Source organism: Sceloporus occidentalis, unplaced genomic scaffold (assembly GCF_023333645.1).
Source record: "Sceloporus occidentalis isolate IW3139 unplaced genomic scaffold, rSceOcc1.0.p SCAF_7, whole genome shotgun sequence".
NCBI lineage: Eukaryota > Metazoa > Chordata > Lepidosauria > Squamata > Phrynosomatidae > Sceloporus > Sceloporus occidentalis.
In genome coordinates, this window is record NW_028316987.1 from 32,655,548 (window position 1) to 32,677,804 (window position 22,257).

At 38.9% G+C, this 22,257-nt stretch overlaps 1 protein-coding gene across 11 annotated transcripts in view; it reads right to left on the minus strand.

The window, feature by feature from the left end:
• LOC149309482 (biliverdin reductase A-like) overlaps nucleotides 1–22,257 on the minus strand; it is a 63,510-nt gene that overhangs the window by 1,303 nt on the left and 39,950 nt on the right. For 6 of the 11 annotated variants that reach the window (XM_089532538.1, XM_089532537.1, XM_089532536.1 and 3 more), the window contains 2 exons: nucleotides 19,763–20,007; nucleotides 13,057–14,038 (listed from right to left, as the gene is read on the minus strand). In XM_089532538.1, coding sequence (XP_089388664.1) covers nucleotides 13,530–14,038; nucleotides 19,763–20,007 — 754 coding nt within the window. In that variant the 3' untranslated portion in view covers nucleotides 13,057–13,529. Of the gene's footprint in view, nucleotides 1–553; nucleotides 693–13,056; nucleotides 14,039–17,845; nucleotides 20,008–22,257 lie in introns of those variants that run through there. The other 5 variants (XM_089532541.1, XM_089532540.1, XM_089532539.1 and 2 more) reach the window with 3 other exon arrangements.

The window sequence follows — 22,257 nt, forward strand, 5'->3', positions numbered from 1 at the left end:
GCAGCCATTGGACCTTATCACTCGAGCGACATCCTGTTCAGAAACGGGATTTAAACTAGATTTAATGAATTAAAAAAAAGCACCCACAAATGCGTGAAGTCTGTCACACGACATTCCTGCAAACATGAAATAACGCAAAAATAAGCTGAAGGTAAAAGGGAGAAAAACAGCAGCTTTTTCCTTTTGGGAAGAAATTGAATTAATGACCTGGCTACAGTTTCAGCTAAAAATGGTGAAGTACTTTTAAGCATTTAGGACAATGAGCATTTAGCAAACTTTTCAAGTCCCTTGACTTGGGTTCCTTACCTGTGATTTCCAGGTGCATTTGGTCAAAGCTGGAATAAAATGCAATGTCAAAATAAAATCACATAAAAATACTTACCTCTCTTTCTTGAGAATCAGGGTCTATCAAGAACTGCATAGATAAAATACATTACCTGATGCATTTCTAACTTTTCAAGTCCCTTGACTTGGTTCCTTACCTGTGTTTTCCAGGTGCATTTGGTCAAAGATGGAAAAAAGAGCGCTGTAAAATAAAATAAAATAAGATAAAAATACCTACCTCTCTTTCTTGAGAATCAGGGTCAATGACGTACTGCATAGATAAAATACATTACCTGATTCATTCCAGACTTTTCACGTTGCTTGACTTGGGTTCCTTACCTGTGTTTTCCAGGTGCATTTGGTCAAGGCTGGAAAAAATGCATTGCCAATCATATCGCTGGTCATATTTGTCTGTATAAGTTCTACATGCTTGTTGTTATCCTCGTAAACATCTCAACAATGCCAACCTGTGACAATGTTCATTCTGCCTTATCCTTTCAGGCTGGCATTGTAATTTATTGACCTTGCCACCTTCCTACCTGAAGCAACTCTCAGAGATACTTATACCACCAAAACCATTAAATATCAGGCACTAAAACTATAGTTGTAACTACTCAGAAAGTAACTACAGAAGCCGCTTCTTCTTCATGCAGCATTTCTAGGTTTCTTTTTTTAAAATTATTTTTATTTATTTTTAATATTAAATTTTTAATCTTTATTGAAATATTTACAAATTTTAAAAAATGCACAATGTCTTCTTGTTTCAACATTTTAAATTGATATTCATACTTTTTCTCCCCCCTTCTTCTGTTTCTATACTGTATCATTACTATTCTTATCAGCTACAATCTTAAATATTCCCCCGAATAAAGAAATACATGCCTTTATCTCACTATGCGGCTCCTCTTTTGAGTCATTACTAAGAGTGTGCAGAATCTTATCTCTTAAATCCTATGCTTACAAAACCTCTGGTGACAGTTTAATTTCCTTTTCGGGGTGCAACGTATCTATAATTTTAAACTATACCTGTTTCATATGTCGAGCTGAAGGTGGCAATCTCACAGTCTCTTTCTCCCATCATTATTGTAGGCCTTGTCAAGATATATTATATACAAATTATAGAATTTTGAAATTGTTTTCCCTTTCCTATCCATTAGGATCAGATCTAATTCCTTCTTGTTTTGTGCTATGCCATATTGTTTAATGTCTTTTTTATATCTCTCATGTAATTGAAAATAGAAAAACCAATGGATGTCATGCCCTTCTGCTATTAATTCTTCCTTTGTTCTGATCCTTGCCTTTCCCTTTTCTATCTTTAATATATCTCTATATCTTAGCCATTCTTTTCCTTCTTTTTCTCCCTTTTTCATCAGCGCCTCTTGGAGTGATATCCAATCTGGCATTTGTCTATATCTTTTCCCTTTACATATATTCCATACCTTCCATAGGGCTCTCCTTACTATATGGTCTTTGAATTCTGCATTGAATTCCACCTTTCCAAACCAGAGGTGGGCATGCCAGCCACATCTCAGATTAAAACCTTCCAGATCTAACAATTGTTCATCTTTTAGGTCTATCCAATATTCTATCCAATTTAAGCAACACGCGTAATAATACAATCTCAGGTCTGGCATTTCTAGGTTTCTGACAAAGGCATTTTTGTCTCTTTCATTTTTATAAGCCCTGCCATTATCATGTTAATTTTATTCCTCATGTGTTTGGAGAAAATATTGAAACAAAGAGGTGCCTTCAAGTCATTTTCGACTTATGGCAATCCTAAAGTGAATTTAAAAGTGTTAGGAGGGGAGAAAAAAAAGAAGAGGATACCTGGATATATTGCATCAGGTAAGGAAAAATGGATTATCATTTTGTCTTGCTAATGGAACTTAATGTTTGTATGTCCTGAAGAGGAGGGATATCTACCCTCATGAATTTCCTTCCAATACCATCTGAACTGGGAACAGCCATATCTCCACTAATATTATCATATATATTTTCCTCCTGTCTGATTCTTAGCATCCTTCCTGAAGAAGAAGCCAGTCAGACTTCAAAACAGGTATTCTGTGCATTTCAATTGTGACAATAAAGGTATCACTGCTTTGTGGGGTTTGGATATTATGGATTCTAACTGGCAGCGAAACCCAAACAAATCATGATCCAATGACATCTCATTAATTTAGCACTAAGAGATACTGACTTGAATATCTTCCCTGGTAACAAAAGATATCATCCAAATGATTTTAACTTACATCTACCTTTGTTGTCCTACCCCAGCTGTTTTCTCCAAACACATGAGGAATAGTCCTTTGCCTTACTCTGAGTTTTGGGACCTCCCCCGGATCACTCTATTGGACTCCATAGCCAAGCAGGGCTTTGAATCCTGGTCTCCAGGGATGCAGTGCTGTCTCTAAACCCTATCCTTTACTCTTCCCTTTCCTATCTTAAACTCATTGGGGAACCAGGCTCTGCTTTTCCTACTCTTCTCACAGCAAGAGCTTAACTGATGAAATGCAACTGTAGCCAGAACCATAAGCGCATCACAATACAGAGTCATAGCAAGCATCACAGTTGCCATGCTATGACAACGGAAAGCAAGGGAGGGGGGTTTCTAGGTGCATGTGGGGCGGCGAGACAGGGCATGTTCGGGGCACCAGTGGTATGCTTGCACGAGCGGATGACATCCGCATGGCACCACGTTGTTTGGGTGCCACACGGTGCAGACGTCATCGTTGTGTGCCCTGTATGGACGGGCGTGTACAACAATGGCACTTATGCCCAGCCCTAGAAAACCCTAAAAACGGTCCCAGACCGGCGCTAAGCACCTGCCTGTACTGGGCCTTAGTTTAGTAGAAACCATGTTTCCTCACTTACATTACATCAATTGCATTACTTTGGTAGATCAACTAAATTATTGTTTTTGCACAACATTATTGACCCTGGACATCTTGTCAGAATTCTCCAATGAAATAAAGAAATTAAAGCAATGTCTGTTTATTCTAAATGAGCCATGGCAACAATCAAATTGGGAACGCATTTCTGGTGAATTCCAGTTAAGCTGTTTATCTTCTCTGCAGCAGATGGCCCTGTTTCTACCTAGCAGGAGAAGGGAGGGGGAAGGCATCTGAATTAGGGGGGGGGGGGGCAATCTCTAAGCTTTGATTAAAACTGAAAAGAACAAGATGGAAAAGGGCATCACCCACCCCCTAGGCACTGAAAAGAAACAAAAAGCATTTTAGAAGACTGAAATATTCACCGTCTCCCAACCTTTCCATTGCAAAACCTGAGAGGTTATAATTTTGTGTTGTATTTAAGGTAGCAGATGAGAGATAATGCTTGCCAAAAGACTCAGGAAAGGTTGGAACAGGGCAGAATGACTGCTAGATATTGATGGGAAAGAAATGTTACAATAACCAGAAATGTCTGCCTATATTTTGATCCCTCAGAAGCTGGGGGGGGGGGGAGTCCCAGAATGGCACTGGGCACAAAATCCAAATGTTTGAGAATCTCAGCTTTCTTCTTTAAAAAAGTGTTTAGCTTTTTTGTTTTTTACTATATTATTGAAAATGAAAATGTGCAAGCACTGCACACTGAACTCTCTGAAGCTAGAATTGGTTACTATCTCCTTCTCCAGACACAAAGGTGGGAAGTGGGGTACATTGATGTTCCAGATGTTGCGACTGCAATCCAAATCAGTCCTAGCCAGCATAGCCATTAACAGAGCTCATGGGAACACTAGGAAAAATAAAATATGTAGTGCCATATATTGTCCCATGGTGCCTCATTCTAGATGAGATATTCTCACCAAAAATGGTGAAGTGGGTATGGAATGCCTATCTCATAGAGGCCCATCTAATGCATTAATTATGGTCTTTTTAGTACCTGTAAACCCTAAAGGCACTAGATTATGTTTGATCTTGGAAGGTAAGCAGGATCAGCCCCGGTTAATAGTTGAATGGGAGACTGTCAATGAAGACCAGGTGTTAAGGGCTATATTACATAAGAAGGAAATGGCAAAATCACCTCTGAGTATTCCTTGCCTAATGAAACCCTATGAAATTAATGAGGTTGAAATAAATCAATAGCTGACATGGTACATACACACAGACAAATACCTTTTTATTCTCCCAGACATTTTAAGAATAGTTCTTAGTGCTTTGAGACTATAGTACTTTTCTTCTATGTTGTTACTTGTTTTACTTGAGCTTTATATTCTCTAGTTTGTATTATTTTCATTCACTCACTCATGCTGCTGGTTTTATCTTGGTTTTGTTATCTACTGGTCCTCATTGGTGTTTACAATTTATATTTTAAGGTATTGTTCACCACTCGGTGAATTTGATTGGCAGGCATTCTGAAAGAGCAATAAATTGATAAATGTATTTATATACTTAATTTATATATAGTCCAGCTTTCTTTTCTCATAGAACTCAAGATAGTGTTCATGTGCATGGTGTACACAGGCAGTAACCATCTCCCATCCTGGCACTAACCAGATCCAGATCTACTACATTCCAGCAAGACTTAGTATCTGCCCTCAAGACTAATAATGACTTTTGCGGGCAGTTCCTGGAATAGTTCATTATCTTTCCTATGACTAGCAGCGGAAATATAGTACAACACAGGAAATATTAACCAAAATAAGAAAAATTATACAAAGTTATTCACACTGCATAATTTAGAAAGGTTGCAGAATTGAACTTTTCTGTCACAGCATGTAGACTGCCTGGCCACAATATTACAGGGGTATACAATCCTGTGAGATATGTAAGGCGAAGAAAGTGTGCTAAGTGCAAGGTCACCCACTCAGTTTCATACTTCTGAGATTTAATTGTCAGTTTCCAGAACCTTAGCCCAATACTCTAACCATTTAAGTACCCATTTTATATGTTTACTTACAATAATCTTAGAATCAAATCCAAAATCTTAATGTCTGAAGCTCAAAAAAGAATTAAATTAAAAGAGCACAGAATATGCATATTTTCAGTGGAGGAGAACTTATGACTTTCCAACTTTCATAAAAAGTCAGAGATGATGGGAGCTGTAGTTTAATAATATTTGGAGAATGAACAATAATAACATTCCTTTTTATATTCTTCTGCAAGGCTTATTATTCACTCAGACATAGCTAGGATGCATGTAAGTGTGGATACTGCACAACTGAGTTCATCTCCAGCAAAACAACAATAAACATTTCTCCCCTATGGAAGGACTCTAGTTAATCCATTTACATCACATTTTTTACATTGAGATTTTCTTTTCAATTAAGGGAAATTTCTTATCCATCACAGGCCAAAGAGCATGAGAAACTGCTTTCTACCAGGTCAGATTTTTTGTCCAACTAGCACAGGCTTTTCTATTGTAACTTGCAGTCACTTCTGTGGGTCTCAGGAAGCAGGGCATCTTCTTTGAGATGCAGGTGCCAGGGCAGTGCCCTGGCATGCTTGACACACCATGCATATCCTCTGCCATTGAACTGTGGTCCACTATCAAACTGAGTTCTTGTGACTAGAGAAACCCTAAGGAAAGATATGGAAGATATGTCCACTGCAGCCTTCTTCACTGGACAGACACCTAAAGTGTAGATTTCAATACACACTGGAGTCAATGGCAGCATAGCATGCTAGACCTCCCTCCTACATCAGATCACAAATTGTCACTTAGGTCTTAAATTTAAGGCATGTTTGTTAGAAGACTCACTGCCTTCTAAACATACAGAATGTCATCTCACCTCTCCCTCTTTCTTAGTACAATCTGGACTCTGGGCTTTCCACTGTAGAATCACAAAAGCAACATAGAAAAGACACTGTTGTCCTTCTTTGGAAAACAGCTTAGTTCTACATGAACACTAATGGCCTTCAACTCCTTTAGATCAGAGAATGCTGTGGACACATGAGGCAATGAGGTTGCACATCAATTGCCAGGCAGCTAGCATGTGCCCAACAGCTGCAGTCTATGTCATTTGGAATAAGAAACACAACCACTACCACAGTGCTCAGGCTGCCATGCTTTTCAGACACTTTCCATTAGGCAAAAGGGGAATTAATCGTCCCCTCTTCTCATTCTGCAACCATAATTTTTAACTAATTTAAGATAAATTTTACTGGCAGTATATAAGCTGGCAGCAAAAAGCCTTTTGAAACTGGCACTGAATCTTCTGGTCTTCATCCTAGGGCAGGAAGAAACAAAACCTGAAATGGACTACAGTGTATGTGGTATTCATAGGAACACTTTCTTTATCCCTTCTAAGGGAGGCCTGAATGGCCCCCTCCTTGTTTTTTTTCCATCGACAGGCTAAAACCTTTTTCTTCAGACAGGCTTTTAAAACACAAAAGGCTTTTAAAGCACAGGCTAGGCGGGGATGCTGTATTGTTTTAACTGAACTGTTTTTATCTTTTTAATTGCATTTTAACTTGCCGTGTGAATTGTTTTATACTGTAAATAGCTGAATTGTATTTTAATATTCATTTTTGTATGTTTTTAGTTGTATTGATCTTTTAAATTGTGAGCTATGTTGGCCAGGGACCATCCTAGCTTGTACTTGGGTGGGAGAAGGCCAACAAATGCCAGGTTCTGTGGGCTATATTACAGAGGCATGAAATGGCAAAACTGCCTCTTGAGTTTTCCTTGCCTGAGAAAACCCTATGAAATTAATGGGGTTGACATAAGCCAACGGGGTTGACATACACATGGAGCGACATTAATAAATGGAATTCTGTGTGGACACCTCCACTGTGAACATCTGCCTTCTGGAGAGAGATGTTTAACATGTGGCTTAGTAGTCTTCTTTATATAATCATAAAATCATAAAGTTGGAAGAGGCCTCATGAGCCATTGGGTTCCAAGTGAAGGATCTCCAACTACTAAACCATCCCTAGAAGGCAGCTGTCCAGGCTTTTTTTTAAAAGACATCCAAAGTAGTATACCCCACACCTCTTGAAACAACTGGTTCCTTCTAATGTTCAACAGACATCTACTCTCCTGATACCCAAAACCATTAGACCTGGTACTACCTGCTGGGGGAGCAGAGAACAGGCCTGCTCTGTGACAGCCCCTAAGGTCTTTAAAGAGTGGAATCATCTCACCCTTCAGTCTGAACCTGCTCCGATTTGTCTACCTTATTCTTAAAATGAAGTGCCCAGAATGAAACTCAATACACTGGTGCCTCGGGATACGAAATGATTGGGTTACGAAATTTCCGGGATACGAAAAAGTTGGATTGGCAAAAACTGTTTCGGGTTACGAAATATTTTTCGGGTTACGAAATTCATTTCGGCGCGAAATTCAAATGCTGCAAAGTGCAGCTATAGGCTTTCCAGTGCTAACGGATTATTTTTCGGGTTACGAAATTTTCGGGTTACGAAAGGAATGGCGGAACGAATTAATTTCGTAACCCGAGGCACCAGTGTACTCCAGATGGGGCCTGACTAGCACAGAATACAATGGAACTATTACTTCCCTTGACATGGAAGCTATGCTTCTTGTAACACAGGCTAAAATGGCATTCTCCTTCTTTTCTGTAGTATCACACTGCTGGCACATGTTGCATTTATGATCAACAATATTCCCAAGGTCCTCTGTGCATGTAATACTGCTGAACCATGTTTTCACCATCCTACACTTCTGCATTTGTGTTCTGTGGCCTAAATGTAAGATTTTTGCCTTTGCTGAATGTCATTTTATTAATCTCTGCACCATTTCCTAGTTTATCTAGGTCCTTTTGAATTCTGTTCCTCTCTTCCATTGTATCAGCTATCCCTCCCGCTTTTGTATCATCTGCAACCATCCCTTCATCCTGTCATCTAAGTCACTGAGAAAAATGTGCAAGAATAATGGCCCTAGAACAGAACCCCGAGGCCCTCCATTAGAGACCTTCCAGTCTGAAGAGCAGCCGTTGTTGATTAATCTTTGAGGATGGTTTTCTAACCAATTATGCATCTGTCTGACCATATTCCCATCCATTCCACATTTAACCAGTTTGCTAATTAAAATATTATGGGGGAGCTTATCAAATGCATTCCTGAATCCAGATAAATGACACAGCATCCTCACCATTTACTAAACAAGTGACCTTATTGAAAAAAGATAAAATTTGGTGAAAAATTTCCCCCAAATGGTGAAAAGTCTAGAAACCATGCCCCATGAGGAGCAGTTTAGGGAGGTGGGTATATTTAACCTGGAAAAGAGAAGGTTAAGAGTTGGTAAGATAGCTCTGTTTAAATATTTGAAAGGATGCCATACTGAAGATGGAGCAAGTTTGTTTTCTGCAGCTCCAGAGAACAGGACCTTCAGCAGTGGATTCAAACTACAGGAAAAGAGATTCCCAATGTTAGGAAGAACTTCCTGGTGGTAAGAACTGTTCAACAGTGGAATGCACTTCCTCAGAGTGTGATGGAGTCTCCTCCTTTAGAGGTTTTTAAATAGAGGCTGGATGGCCATCTGTCGAGGGTGCTTTGTGTCATGGCAAGGGGTTGGACTAGATGGCCCTTGTGGTCTCTTCTAACTCTACAACTCTATGGCCTGTTACAGACTGCCAAAATAAAGCTGCTTCAGGTCTCTTTGGAGGTATGCTATTTAAATGATGCATGGGTCCTAAGAGTCCGGAGGTCGCGCCAAAGCCACACTCCACTCCTAAGCACTGGAGTGCAGCTTTGGTGCAGCTTCCGGATTCTTAGGATGCATGCATTATTTAAATAGCATACCTCCAAAGAGACCCAAAGCAGCTTTATTTTGGCAGTCTGTAACAGGCCTATGATTGGTTTGACAAGATTTGTTCTTGGCAAACCCATGCTGGCTCCTACTGATCACTGCATTGTTATGGTACCTGCAGACATGCTTGTGTACAATCTGTTCTAATATCTTTGTTGACTGACTAGCCTGTAGTTTCCTGCATCTTCATTTTTGCCTTTTTAAAAAGTGGGACTGTTTGCTCTTCTCCAGTCCTTTGGCATCTCACCTGTTCTCTAAAATAACGGCAAGTGGTTTAGAGCATACAAGGAGCCCTGGTGGCGCAGTGGTTAAATGCCTGTATTGCAGCCACTCACTCAAAACCATACGGTTGCGAGTTCAATACCAGCGGAAAGGGCTCAAGCTCGACTCAGGCTTGCATCCTTCTGCGATCGCTAAAATGAGTACCCAAATTGTTGAGGGCAATTAGCTTACAGTTGTAAACCGCTTAGACACTGTTAGTTCAGTATGAAGTGGTATATAAATGAAGCTGTTTGTTTGTTTATTTACATCAGCAACTTCTTTCATTACTTTCAATACATGGTTTTGTACCTGAAGTCAAAATGGTTCAGTCCAGCAACAGAAAGCTACAATGCATTGTTGATTTTAGCTCAGAGTTTGTTTTGGCAACTATACTATGAAGACATTTGGGCTTCACTGTGTTTAGGTGTTAGATGTGAATGTTAATGCAAGACAGAATTCAGAAGAAAAATATAAAAATCTGCCCTAGCTGATGTAGCTTTTACAATTTAAAAAAAATATTTTCAGCAATACAGATTGAATCTTGTGCGTGAAAGATGTAAAAGATTTCTGCGATGGTATTCCTGTGTGCTGGTATAATGTTGCCTTGATTAGCATGAAGAGAGTCCATAGTAGTATATAAGTAGTGCTCTCCTTAAATATTTTCAATATGAACCTATATAAAAAATTTTTGGAGAATAGTCTATAAAGCAACAAATAACAGTCAGTAGTGTTTTTTGAAAAGTGTGGGCCCTTTTGCAAAACTCATCAACAGTCACTTCTAGATAAATTATGTATTATCAGAAGTGCATTAACTAGTTTAAAAGATGATGAGTTGAGTGAATAAATCATATTCCAAAAGATAATGTAATGTCATCCCATTTCTTCCATTTAATGGAAGAGAACTTGAGAACTTTGCCAACTGAGCTCTTCATTGTGTTTTATACAAAATTATTTCACACAGGCCCATTTTCAGTCATCTAAGGAATTATTTATTACCATTCTAGGCTTAAAGAAACTAATCTATTATAGAATCAAAGAATAGGAAGGGGCCCCATAGGCCAAGTCCAATCCTCTGCTCAATGCAGGAAATCTAGCTAGAGCATCCCCAACAGGTAGCATCTAAAGAGGAAATGTAGCACTGAAAAAGATGAAAAAGACACATATTGCATAAACATGTGCTAATTTGTATATCTAAATGCAGATATACAAATAATTAATGTGATTAAAATAGAAAAATAATATGCCTCACCATAGTGATGGAGGATATGATTAGGCGGCCTGATCAACCTCCTGTCCAGGTGCTAACTGTAGATGGGAAACTTCAGGACCCCCAATTTATGCCTGTGTTCTTCAAAACAGACTCAGGACTATTTTCTCAGTACTTCAGTACTAGAGCTTGCGCCTTATTTTCCCCACGCACAGACCTTTGCTTTGCTGTCTATTTTTCCTATGCTGTTTTTGTGATTAATCGAGGCCTTTATCTGCAAGGTATATGGAAAATCTAAAACAGATTCATAAAGAAAAGGAGGAAATGCTTATGTTTTCTTGTTCATTTGGATGTGCTGGAAAGGCCAAGACACAAGCAAATACAATATTTATCTATTTCTGCAAGACAGTGGCAGATTAACATCTTTTTTGCCTAAGAAAACCTACATTGCACATGGATAGGATTTCTGGCAGAGTTGCCAGAGGAGAAAAAGGGACAAATGTAATTCCTCCACCACCACCCCATCTTGGAAAAGATGTTTAAACCTTACGATTATAGACTGCTTTTGTTCTGGACTACATTCTCAGAAAAAGCCATTATGCTTTGTCCTCCAATGTTCCAAACGCCCTGGGCTTTGCCCTAGTTCCACCTTCAAACCCGCTCTGTTAAACCTTAGGACTAAATCTTTGATTCAAGATTTAGGACAATATAGACAGCAAAGAGCACAATTCTTATTTCCATAATACAAAGATGGTTGTGATTTAAAAAAAAACAAGTTTGTATGGGATTCTCTTGAGGAAAGATGTTTATGCCAAGACTAAGTGAATGTTATGGAAAGCAATAGTTAAAGTATTATCTAAGTTCCATATTTTATGCTACTACTATACAGCAGGAAGGATTTTTTTTAAAATTTGGTCTGGTCAGTCTTTGTATTTGTACCACTGTCAACTATCTGGCTTGGTTTTTATTGGATACAACTGGAACCTGCTAAAATATGTTGTGAAGAGCCAGTGTGGTGTAATGATTTGGGTATTGGAGACCAGAGTTCAAATCCTTGCTTGGCCATGGAAACCCACTGGGTGACCTTGGGCAGGTCACACTCTCTCAGCCTCAGAGGAAATAAAAGGCAAACCCCCTCTGAACAAATCTTGCGAAGACAACCCAGTGATGGGTTCACCTTAGGATTGCTATAAGTTGGAAATGACATGAAGGCACACAACAGCAGCAGCAGCAGCAGCAGCGTATTGTAGCATGCATACTTCCCTTCAGAGTTGGAGTCAGTCTCTTTGAGAATAGACCATTCTAGTTTTCCCACAATTGTCCCCTCCAAATTATGTCCACAGCATTCCATATCTTTTTCCCATACCGAGTCTTAACTAGTCTTGTGTTGTTCTTTGCTCTTTTACCTTTACATAGAAAAATATTTATTTATTTTTGGTAGTTCTGCAAATCTTGGGATCTTTGTTTGCATTAACCTATTGAATATAAGAGACAGAGTTCCACTTAAAAATAAAAATTCCATTTAAAAAATCCTGTATCTCAGCTTTTGGTAGTGTACATCGTTTGTCCAATTGAGCAAAGCTGTGCATATAAATTTAATGTCAGGATCAGCATTCCTGTTATGGAAAATTCTAGCATTTTCTTTAGGTAAAAAAGCAGATGGTAAATGATCTACGGTAGGTTGTTCCCACAAAGAAAGAAAACAGCACACTCAAAAGTACTAGGTGAGGCAATACACAGTAACAAAATCACAGGATAAAGACACTTTCCGCCACTGTCCAGATGCATAAAGCCTGAAGCAAATGGCCTCTTAGTTGACTCTTTCATTCACAGAGTACATTCTTGACTAGAGATGGTAGAAAATGGTATGCTGATCCTTGCTATCCAGTTAAGTTACGCTTACTTCAACCAAGCTTGAGGGGAGCCAAAATAACAACAAGATAAGGCTGTTTCATGTACTGTGGCCAGTTCTGAGCAATTCTGTTACACAGAAAAATATCCTTCACAGAGCTAGCAACACAAGGTCCCAGCGGGAACAGAAAAAAATCCAATTTATATGGAAATTCACTGACCCTATATTCCCTAGTGCATAATCCTTCAGGTCAAATTTGATGGACTCTAGAAAGACATCAAGAGGAAACTGCAATGTCACCCTGTTTGTGACAGATGATTTAGGGATAAAAACAAGTAACAATGTAAAAGAGACCAGCTAGGTCAGATGGTGAATCTAATCAGACCAATTCTGCTGGTGAGAAGTCAGCTTTGGAGATTCATTATTTTAAAATTTGGAATCTATTACAACAGAGCAAAGCAGATGGAATGATATTTGAGGGAGAATCAAACATAAACAGTAAATCTTACTGAAAAGACACAAGAAGGATTATGCACATTACATAAAAATATACACTTAAAGATTTATACACTTCTTCTTCTTCTTCTTCTTCTTCTTCTTATTATTATTATTATTATTATTATGTTTATTTATATAGTGCCATAGGCTTTACATAGCGCTCTACAAAGGAAGAAAGCAACAATCCAAAAATAAAAACAAAGCCTTCCTACGATGCACAATCTAAAACCACAAACAAGATTATTAAATTAATAAAACATTACTATAACAAGGTTAAAACAATACTATAAAATGTAAATTAATACAACTAATATGGACATAAAATCAAGATGGAAGTTGGAAGGCTTCCCTGAATAAAATAGTCTTTAGTTTAGACTTAAAGTAATCTAGAGACGTTGTGGTCCACAAATTCATGGGAAGGAGATTCCAAAAACAGGGGGCAGCATGGGAGAAGGGATGTATCTGAGAAGGGGCAGAGGAAATCGTTGGCTGAATCTGCAGCCCCGAATCACTAGAGCAGAGAGAGCGAACAGGAAGATAGGGAAGAAACAAGTGTTGACTGGTAGGTGGGTGCCAAACCATGAAGGGTTTTGAAAGTTAGTAATAACAGCTTATAACAGATTCTAAACGGGATCGGACAATGGAGTGACATGATCATAACGGCGGGCAGAAAAAATTATCCTAGCGGCAGAGTGTTGTACTGAAAATCAAGGGGGCAAGATGGGAAAGAGGAAGCCCAGTTAGCAAAGAATTACAGTAATCCAGGCGAGAAATGGCCAGTGCATGAACCAGAGTCTTAGCAGTGAACACTGAAAGATAAAGCCTGATTCTCTCTAGATTGTAAAGAAAGAAAGGACACGACTTTGCCATGGCCAGAATTTGAGGAACGAACGAAAGGGAAGAATCAAAAATGAAACTGAGACTATGTGCTTCCTTCACAGGTTGAATGTTAGTGCCACTCACTGTGATTGAGAATGAATAATGCAGAGTTGGCTTTGGCTGGAAAACAAGTAGCTCAGTCTTGTCCATATTGAGCTCAAGGCGCTGATGGAGCATCCAAGCAGAAATAGCAGACAGACATGATGACACTTGCTGTTCAACATCCGGAGAGAGTTCCGGAATGGAAAGATACAGTTGGGTGTCATCAGCGTATAAGTAATACTGAAAACCATAGGAGCCAATAAGGTTACCTAGGGACAAAGTATAAAGAGAAAATAACAATGGGCCCAAAACGGAGCCCCGTGAAACTCCAATGGACAGCAGACTTGGCCTCCAGCAATCACAGCAAATGACCTATCAGAAAGGCAGGATCTGAACCAGTTCAGGACGGAATCAGAAAATCCAAGATCCTGGAGCAGATCCACCATAAGACCGTGATCAACAGTATCAAAGGCGGCAGAAAGATCAAGAAGAATCAATACTATCTATGTAAAATGTCTAGAAATTAGCACTTCATTTAAGATCTTTTAAAATAAGGAATATTGGAAGAGAGGACTGAAAAGAGAAAACAAAGATAAAAATATTAAATTTGGTTCAGGCACCTTTAATAAATTCAAGGCAATACACAGACTATCATCGGCATGGGTGATAACACAATGTATCAACAAAGACATGCTCCTGAAGATGACATCAATAGATTTTTAGTGCATGATATAACAAAGAATCCCAAGCAAACAGTAGAAAAAGCTTCTTCTTCAATAAATGTACCAACAAGGAGGCAGCCGCTATGGCCTGGTACAGATGGGCCTATGGGGCGCCCTCGTCATGTGCTAGAGGTTGGCCAAGGGCACTTTGCCCACACATGCCTCAACCCTAGCACGTGACGAGGCCATCAAAATGGTGGTGCCCTGTACAGATGTGGCATTTACGTAACGAGTGTGCCACTGGCGCACTCATTACACTACCGTGCTTTTTGCAGGTTCTTTTTCCGCCGGTAGGAAACCACGTGGTTTGTTCGCTGTGTTTCCCCATGGCAGAATACTAGGCACTGGCAGACCGCCCTTTTGGGGTGGTCTGTACCAGGCCAATATGTCCACAGCAGCTAGAATGGAAGTTGCTGCTTCCATTCACAACAGTAACAAAATATATTGCTAAACTAGAGAATATCTGCAGTTCAAAACTCCAGCTTCACAATATTAAGTGAACAACATTCTCCATCTTTATCTTTTTATGACTATTACTATGGCATAATCCTAGATATTTCTACTCAGAGGTAAGCCCTCTTTTAGTGGGGACATATTCTTAAGTATACATAGAACGGTGATTGTTATGCTGTAAACTTTTACACACTTGAGAGAAAGCCTCATTGTACACAATGGGACCTGAAAGCTGCTGCTGCTCTCTTTCATTTTTAAAGAAATCAGTTATGCATGCATGCCTGTGTCTCTTTAGTGCTCTGTCTCCTGGTTCATTCACTGTGTGCGCATGTATATATGATCATGAGTGTATAAACATTATTTCAGAATACAAACTTTTGTATTTGGACTATGTTAACTGAACATAGTTCCCACTGAAATACCACTGGGAAGTGTCATGACTAACTTGTCCCATTTATTTCAATAGACTATATTTCAATTGGCAGAATACAAACTTATACCCATTTACCTGAGAGCAAGCCCCACTGATATCAACAGAACATACTTCTGTTTGGTACTGCTAGTTTGGTACTAAAGTTGGCAGAGTTAACTAAAATGAAATATGAACAGTGAAATACATTTTCCTCACTCCCTAAGACACAGAATGGGGAGGGATATAAAGGAAAAGAATGAAGCTCTAGACGTCTCTTTCAAAACATAATTGTGAAAAAGATACAGGTCAGCAACTTTTGCTTTGGCTCAATAAAATTTAGGCTAAAAGATGAACAAAGGATGAACAAAGCAAATATGGTATCTACTAGGAACTCAAAGGTTTGTGAGGGAAAATCTCTAAAGCATGGATTCTAGATTACAGAGTTTTTGCTAAGGAGATGAGGATAAAGAAACTCCAACAAAGAAGTTTTAGTGAAAGTACGTACAATAATTTAGGTAGTTTTCCTCAAATCAGAAGAGCAGGTAACCTTACCATGAGACAGAGGATCTGTGCACTGTTAAAGGTAGCAAAAGTAGAAAACAAACAGGATCTATGGGGCAAGGTTATGTTACTGAAGGCTGGTGAGATATTTGTACAGAATTTCCCAGCAGCACTTGTAAAGTTATGTGCAAGCATTCATTCAGCATGAATTTAGTAACATGGTGAAGCAGTCCACAACTGAGAAAGGAACAATAATGCTGTGCATCCTACACTATCCTACCACCACTCAATTATGGTTGGTTTCAAAATGTGCTCCCTTGCCCAATTTCTCTTAAACAGAATTGTCCATGCTTTTCTTCTCAGTGATTCTGCCCCATAATAATTGAGATGACTTCCTTCAGGCTTTTTCCTTCAAGGGCTAAATGTTTTCTGATAGCTTGCTCAGAAGCAAGGCAAATTGGAAGTGACATATAAAGCCAACTGAATCCATCCAATAAAGCCACCTAAAGCATTTTTAAATGTTCTACACAACAATGGTTGCAGTCTTGCCTTGGATTTAGCAACTAGTTTTGGCCTTTGGATGGCAAGCCCATGGATTAGGCTTCCAATCCATGTATTGGATTAGAAACAAAACCTCCAACTTTGCTCCTTTCACAAAGAAACTGCAGTTTTCATCTGAAGAAACCAGTAAAAGCAAGAAATCAAACAATAAGTAAATAGATTTTTGTGAGATTTTCAGGCTATGTGGCCATGTTCTAGAAGAGTTTCTTCCTGATGTTTTGCCAGCATCTGTGGCTGGCATCATCTTCTATCTCTGAAGATGCCAGCCACAGATGCTGGTGAAACGTCAGGAAGAAACTCTTCTAAAACATAGCCACATAGCCTGAAACCCCCATAAAAATTATGGATGCCGACCATAAAAGCCTTCGACTCCACAATAAGTAAGTAAGTAAATATATAAATAAACGAAGCCCATGTAGACAGAAAACAGTATAGGCATACCTCATTTCACAAAGTCTCTGACAGAGCAGCTCCTTTGTACAAGTCTTTTTACACTGCCTCACCTACCCTTGTCTGCCTAGATGAAGGTTTTTTAGCTGCATGAGCATTGGGAGGATGGTAAATGAAGGCTGGAGAAATACGGATATTGTGTTTTTTGCAGCAGCATATGTGCAGTAAACAATGCAATAAGACTTGAGCTGAGAAAGAATGGGATTTTACTCTAGTCACTTCTACCGTAGCTGTATGCACGGTAAACAGCTGGCTGAAGAATTCAATACTGGACATCTTGGAAAAGCAAAACAGACTGAAAAGGTAAAAGCATATAAAGCTCTTTTAGTAGCTATCTGCAGATCGATCTTTAAAGTTAGGCCACTCAAGCAGAAATCATAATGGAGGCAGATGAAGGAAAAATATCCCTGGATGCATTTTGGAAGAAGCTTTCTAGTAGTCTCTAAAAGATTCAATGTTTTTGTTTATTTATGCAAGGCTTACCTAAGCCAGCATGGTGTAATGGTTCGAGGGTTGGACTATGACTCAGGAGACAGGATTCGATTCCCTGTTTGGTACACTTTCTCAGCCTGAAGAGGATAGCACTGGCAAACCTCTGGATTCCACTGGCAAACCCATGATAGGTTTGATTTAGGTTTGCCATAAATCAATAACAACTTGAACAACAACAACAAATACCTGACCTGTTTCACTGTATACATATACATAATGTTAGTTTTGAATAATTAAAGAAAAACTTCATTGAAACTTATTCAACTGCTCTTCTTTTTATGGTGCAGGAACCTATCCCTATCCTTTTGATGTTATTTCTGCCTCTCGTACCAAATTTTCTGTTACAAAAGTAATGCTCCAGGGCACATTTACTTTGTTAGATGAAGTGCACCTATACATTGTACAAACAGGTTTCCAGTTTGTGACTATACACATCCAAGATCAATCACCTCCTTCCCCATTTTTGTAAGAAAAATCACATACAGTAACCATGCATAGCTGAATTTATTAGAAATATGCGAAGAAACATGGGAATACCATTTTATTTAGAAATCCAGCTGCAAGTTAGTTATTTACTTTTCCCCAAAGCCTCTATTGATGATATTACTTAAGGACAATGATTGGCAAGTATAAAACAGAAAAGCAAGGCTGTAATGCAGGGATGGCCAACTTCCCAGGATCAGCAGACAGTACTGGACCCTGTGGAATCCATAATGGGTATAAAGAACCTAGCACCAAGCAGAGTGAAAGGCACAACCTCAAGAATTTCAGTTCATGATCTTCTTTCAGTCTATTTTGGGATTGTGAACTTCCCATTTGTACCTCCCAGAGCCATGCCACTTGCATATAACAAAAATAAACCCAGGTTCATGATACATGGCACTTTTCAGAGCCACTGCTACATCTCTTTTAGCTCTTGTTCTATTGTTTTCAACAGTTCAAATGTGTTTTATACATTCTTTTAAGTCATTACCCTGATAATACATTCAAATTCAGATCTTATGACAACAGTGGAGTTTACTGTGCATCTTTGAGACATTGGCAATGTGACCAAGACTTACTCAGAATTTAGAGTAATTATGAGGCAGAGTCATTACAAGGCTAAATTGACAATTTTTGTGTGGCAATTTGTACAAATAATTCTTATATAGTACTTCCTCCCCATGTTGACTACAGGAATTTATCACAGTAGTGGAGCTTGGAAACTATCAGGGATATCTGATGTGGCATTTCAATCTTCCACCATGTGTAGGCATCAACAATATTGACTATACAAAACACTTTAGTTATGATCTTTATCAAGTTAGGATTGAATTAGCTTCAAGAAGGTAATCAGCAGGATCAAAACATGGTCCTGGAATCTCAAGTTTCATTTCAGTATAAGGCCAGTAAGCAAACAGTCTAAAAACCCAGCTGAAAGAGTTTTTGATCACATTAAAACTGAATAAAATAACTTTGCATTTTATGAAGACCTGCACTATGCAACTCAGAAAGAAGTTTTCTAACTCACATCTTTCTCTCAGCTAGTTACACAGCAGGGTGAAAAGCCTTATGTCTAGATGTCACTGAAATGCAATTCCCAGCATCCTTCACTAATTTGCAGCATTCCTCACCATTGTAGCTAGGGTTACTGGGATTTGCAGTTCAGCAACATCTGGAAGGCTGCATGACTGCTACCACAACGTAATCTTTCAGAAGAGAAAACCTCAGCCCCATGCAGAGGTCTGCACAGTTATAGTCAATGTAATGGCTAGAAAAATGACATTCATCAGTCCAATTAAACACTTCCTGAAGTGAGGCAGGAAACACAGCAAAGAACTACCATTTTCAGTGCTACCAGAAGTTGTTTTTAGACATGAAGATGTGCAGTCTTACTTCTATATTCTTATATTGAGAAGAGGCCCACAACTGAGTTAGAACTGTGCAAGAAGTCAAAGTCTATGATTAAACTCTAAATGCAGAAAGCCCCAAATGTAGAACAGAAAAAGAAATCCAGAGCCATATTTTGAAAATAAGGAGGATTTGTAGCAGAAACCCACACAAACCTTTTCTTTCACTAGAATATAATCTGTCAAAAGGGCATACTATTGCTATTGCATCCTTACAGGAAGTACTATATCCACATGTTTGTTCACTAGCTTTTGATGAGAAAGATGTTTTGCATGGAAGCAGGGCAATATCTGTAAAATATCTTGTCTTGCCAGGTTAAAATAAACCTATAAGCAACATAAAACACTTGGAGTGGCTCATATTTGTTAGAAAAAGCTAATAGTTATAGTGAGGAGCCTGGCAAATGAGAAGAAAATGGTAGGAAAAAAACTCAGAATAAGTAGCAGCAGTTCTACTTGACCAATCCTATACTCTAAAACAGGTTCAAGAGTAGATATTTGTTGGCCGCTCACAGTGCATTTGAATCTCTTCAGCAAGGTCAAGACACAGGAGAATTCGTCTCTTCTCAGCTGCCAGTTCCTCTTTGGAAACCTGGCCCAACAGTTTTTTGGCAAAGAGAATCAGATCTTGCATGAAGAGGCCAACTCCTGAACGAGGAGCGTCCGGGAGACTCTCCAAGCACCCACTTTTGAAGCAGAAGTTTATGATCTTATCTCGTTTCATCCCTGGTGCTCTTTCTTCAATCCAAGTCAGAGGCCTAGGTTAAACAAGAAGGAAAAGAAAGGATTGAAAAAGAAAGCAGAAATTGCAACATCCAAAAGACCCACTTAAGAGAAAGTCCTCTTCATATGATGTTATGGTATGGCAGATAAGGGAAAGCTGGCTAAACTGTAGTTTCATACTGTGGAGTTATGAGCTCCCACTCATTGTTTTGTCATTTATGGCTAGCTTTGATGCATTGTAAATGTTGGGGAACACCATTCCTACATAATTACAAATTTTAGCTGTGAGGGAGAACACAAAATATTGGGGTAGAATAAGGCAATAACACATGATCATATTGCTGATCTTACTAAAAATGTGTTGATGCTTAACACAAAATGAGTGATTCCAAGGAAACTGGCTTTGCCAGTTCTGCAATGTTGCATCAGTGGGTTATCGAGGGACAAGGGGACGTAAACATGCTTTAGTGGCATCATAGCTATAGGATGAACTTGAACTGCAGCTGGGAACCACAGCCAGAAGGTAAACCAAAAGTAATGATTAAAGGCTAGTTAAGAGCTGCAAACAAAAAGAACTAGCAAACAATTCTCCAAAAATTAATGTCATCAACATTAACCATTATGTAACTATGTCTGAATAGGGTTTTTCACAGGCAGCTTTCTTTAACTTCCCTAACTGATAGCATATTCAAGACAACAAATCAATGTAATACCTAGGAAAAATCATTTGTAATTTACTATTAGATTTATCACCTATCTTCTCTCCCAAAATGGGATTCTGCCATCCCTGCAAAGACACTGAGCAGAAAAGTAAACTTAGGGGCGAAGCAGATGGGGGGCTTGGAGCGGCTTTTGACTGTTCCAGCCACAACTGGTCCCTGATCAGGATCCAAATCCAGCCGCTGCCGTGGTTCTGAATGGGTCACCAGCAAGAAGTGGCTTTTTGCTGCTCCTTTTCAGGCCAGCTTTGCAAGACCTTACGTGGCGTTAGGGAGGCTACTGGCCACATCGGGGGCATGCACCATCTGCACACTACACCCCTGAAACAGTCAGAAACTGTTCTATCTAGCCTGTATGTTTCAGGCCTTAGTTTCTCTTTAATTCCAAATACTTTACAGCACTTCAGTTTTCTTGAAATCATTCTGGGCTCTACCAGAAATGTCTTATCTTCTGTCACAACAAAGAGCCTCCACACTGAGTCTGCTGAAAGCCAAGACTCTGACACAACCAGGGATTTGAAATAAGTCCCAACATAAATAAGGGCAGGCCAGACACTCAGCTAGTGCAAACATACTGATGTTACTGGAATAATACAAGTGGGAAACCTGACCCAGTAACAAACTATACAGACTATACCTGGAACACTATGTTTGTCAGCTCAATACTAAAAGGGTGGCATGACATTCATAATCTACTTGCAAAGATCTCTAGAAGATAATAGTGGGAATATTTTTGTCCTTGACCAGCTGGACACAAATGGCTTCATATGTACATCAATTTTTAAAGATCTGATTCTAAAAATCATGTGCAATGAACTAAAAATGCACAGAGTAAATGGTCTTATGGATTCTTGCTGCCAACTCTTAGCACCCTCTGCTGGTGATATTTAGCTGTTGGGGAACGCAACCAAATTGTTGCCTTTTACAGAATACATTAATTTAAACTAGAAGGTTGCAGCCATGAAATTAAGCCTTACCATTCTCAATTGCTTTTAAAGCTCTTTTTTTTTTTTTTTGCCCTGTTTGGGTTGTTATGTGAAAGTGCTACAGTGTCAATACTAGGGCTTCTTCACTTATTTCACCCTCACAGATAAGAACAAATAATTTTGTAAATTTTCTTTTGAGGAAAGACTATAAGAGTTTTTTTGTGCAATTTCCCTTTTTTTTCTTGGTACTTTTATCAAAAATCTGTGCAAAAAACTAATTTGTACAAAAACCTAATTTCTGTAAAACTGAAATTGAAAAACCTTTTTGCACTAACAATGTTTTAAAGCAAAAATGTCTCAAAATGCCATTTTAATGAAAGCTTATCTTGGTCCATTGTGACACCATTTCTAATTGAGGATTGGAAAATTTGCAAGTAATATATTCTTTACATCCCTAGCTAAGACAAGTCACAGTTAGTAGGATTCTCCTATCAGATCTAGATCCAAGGCTTTAAATTTCCAGTCAGCACTGTATAATCCTCCAAAGCTCCCTTGCTTGCTCACTCCTTCCTTGCCAACTGTTCATAGATCCTCTGTCTCCTTTTCCCAATCATTGTCCTGTTCTACAAAAGGCTTTAAT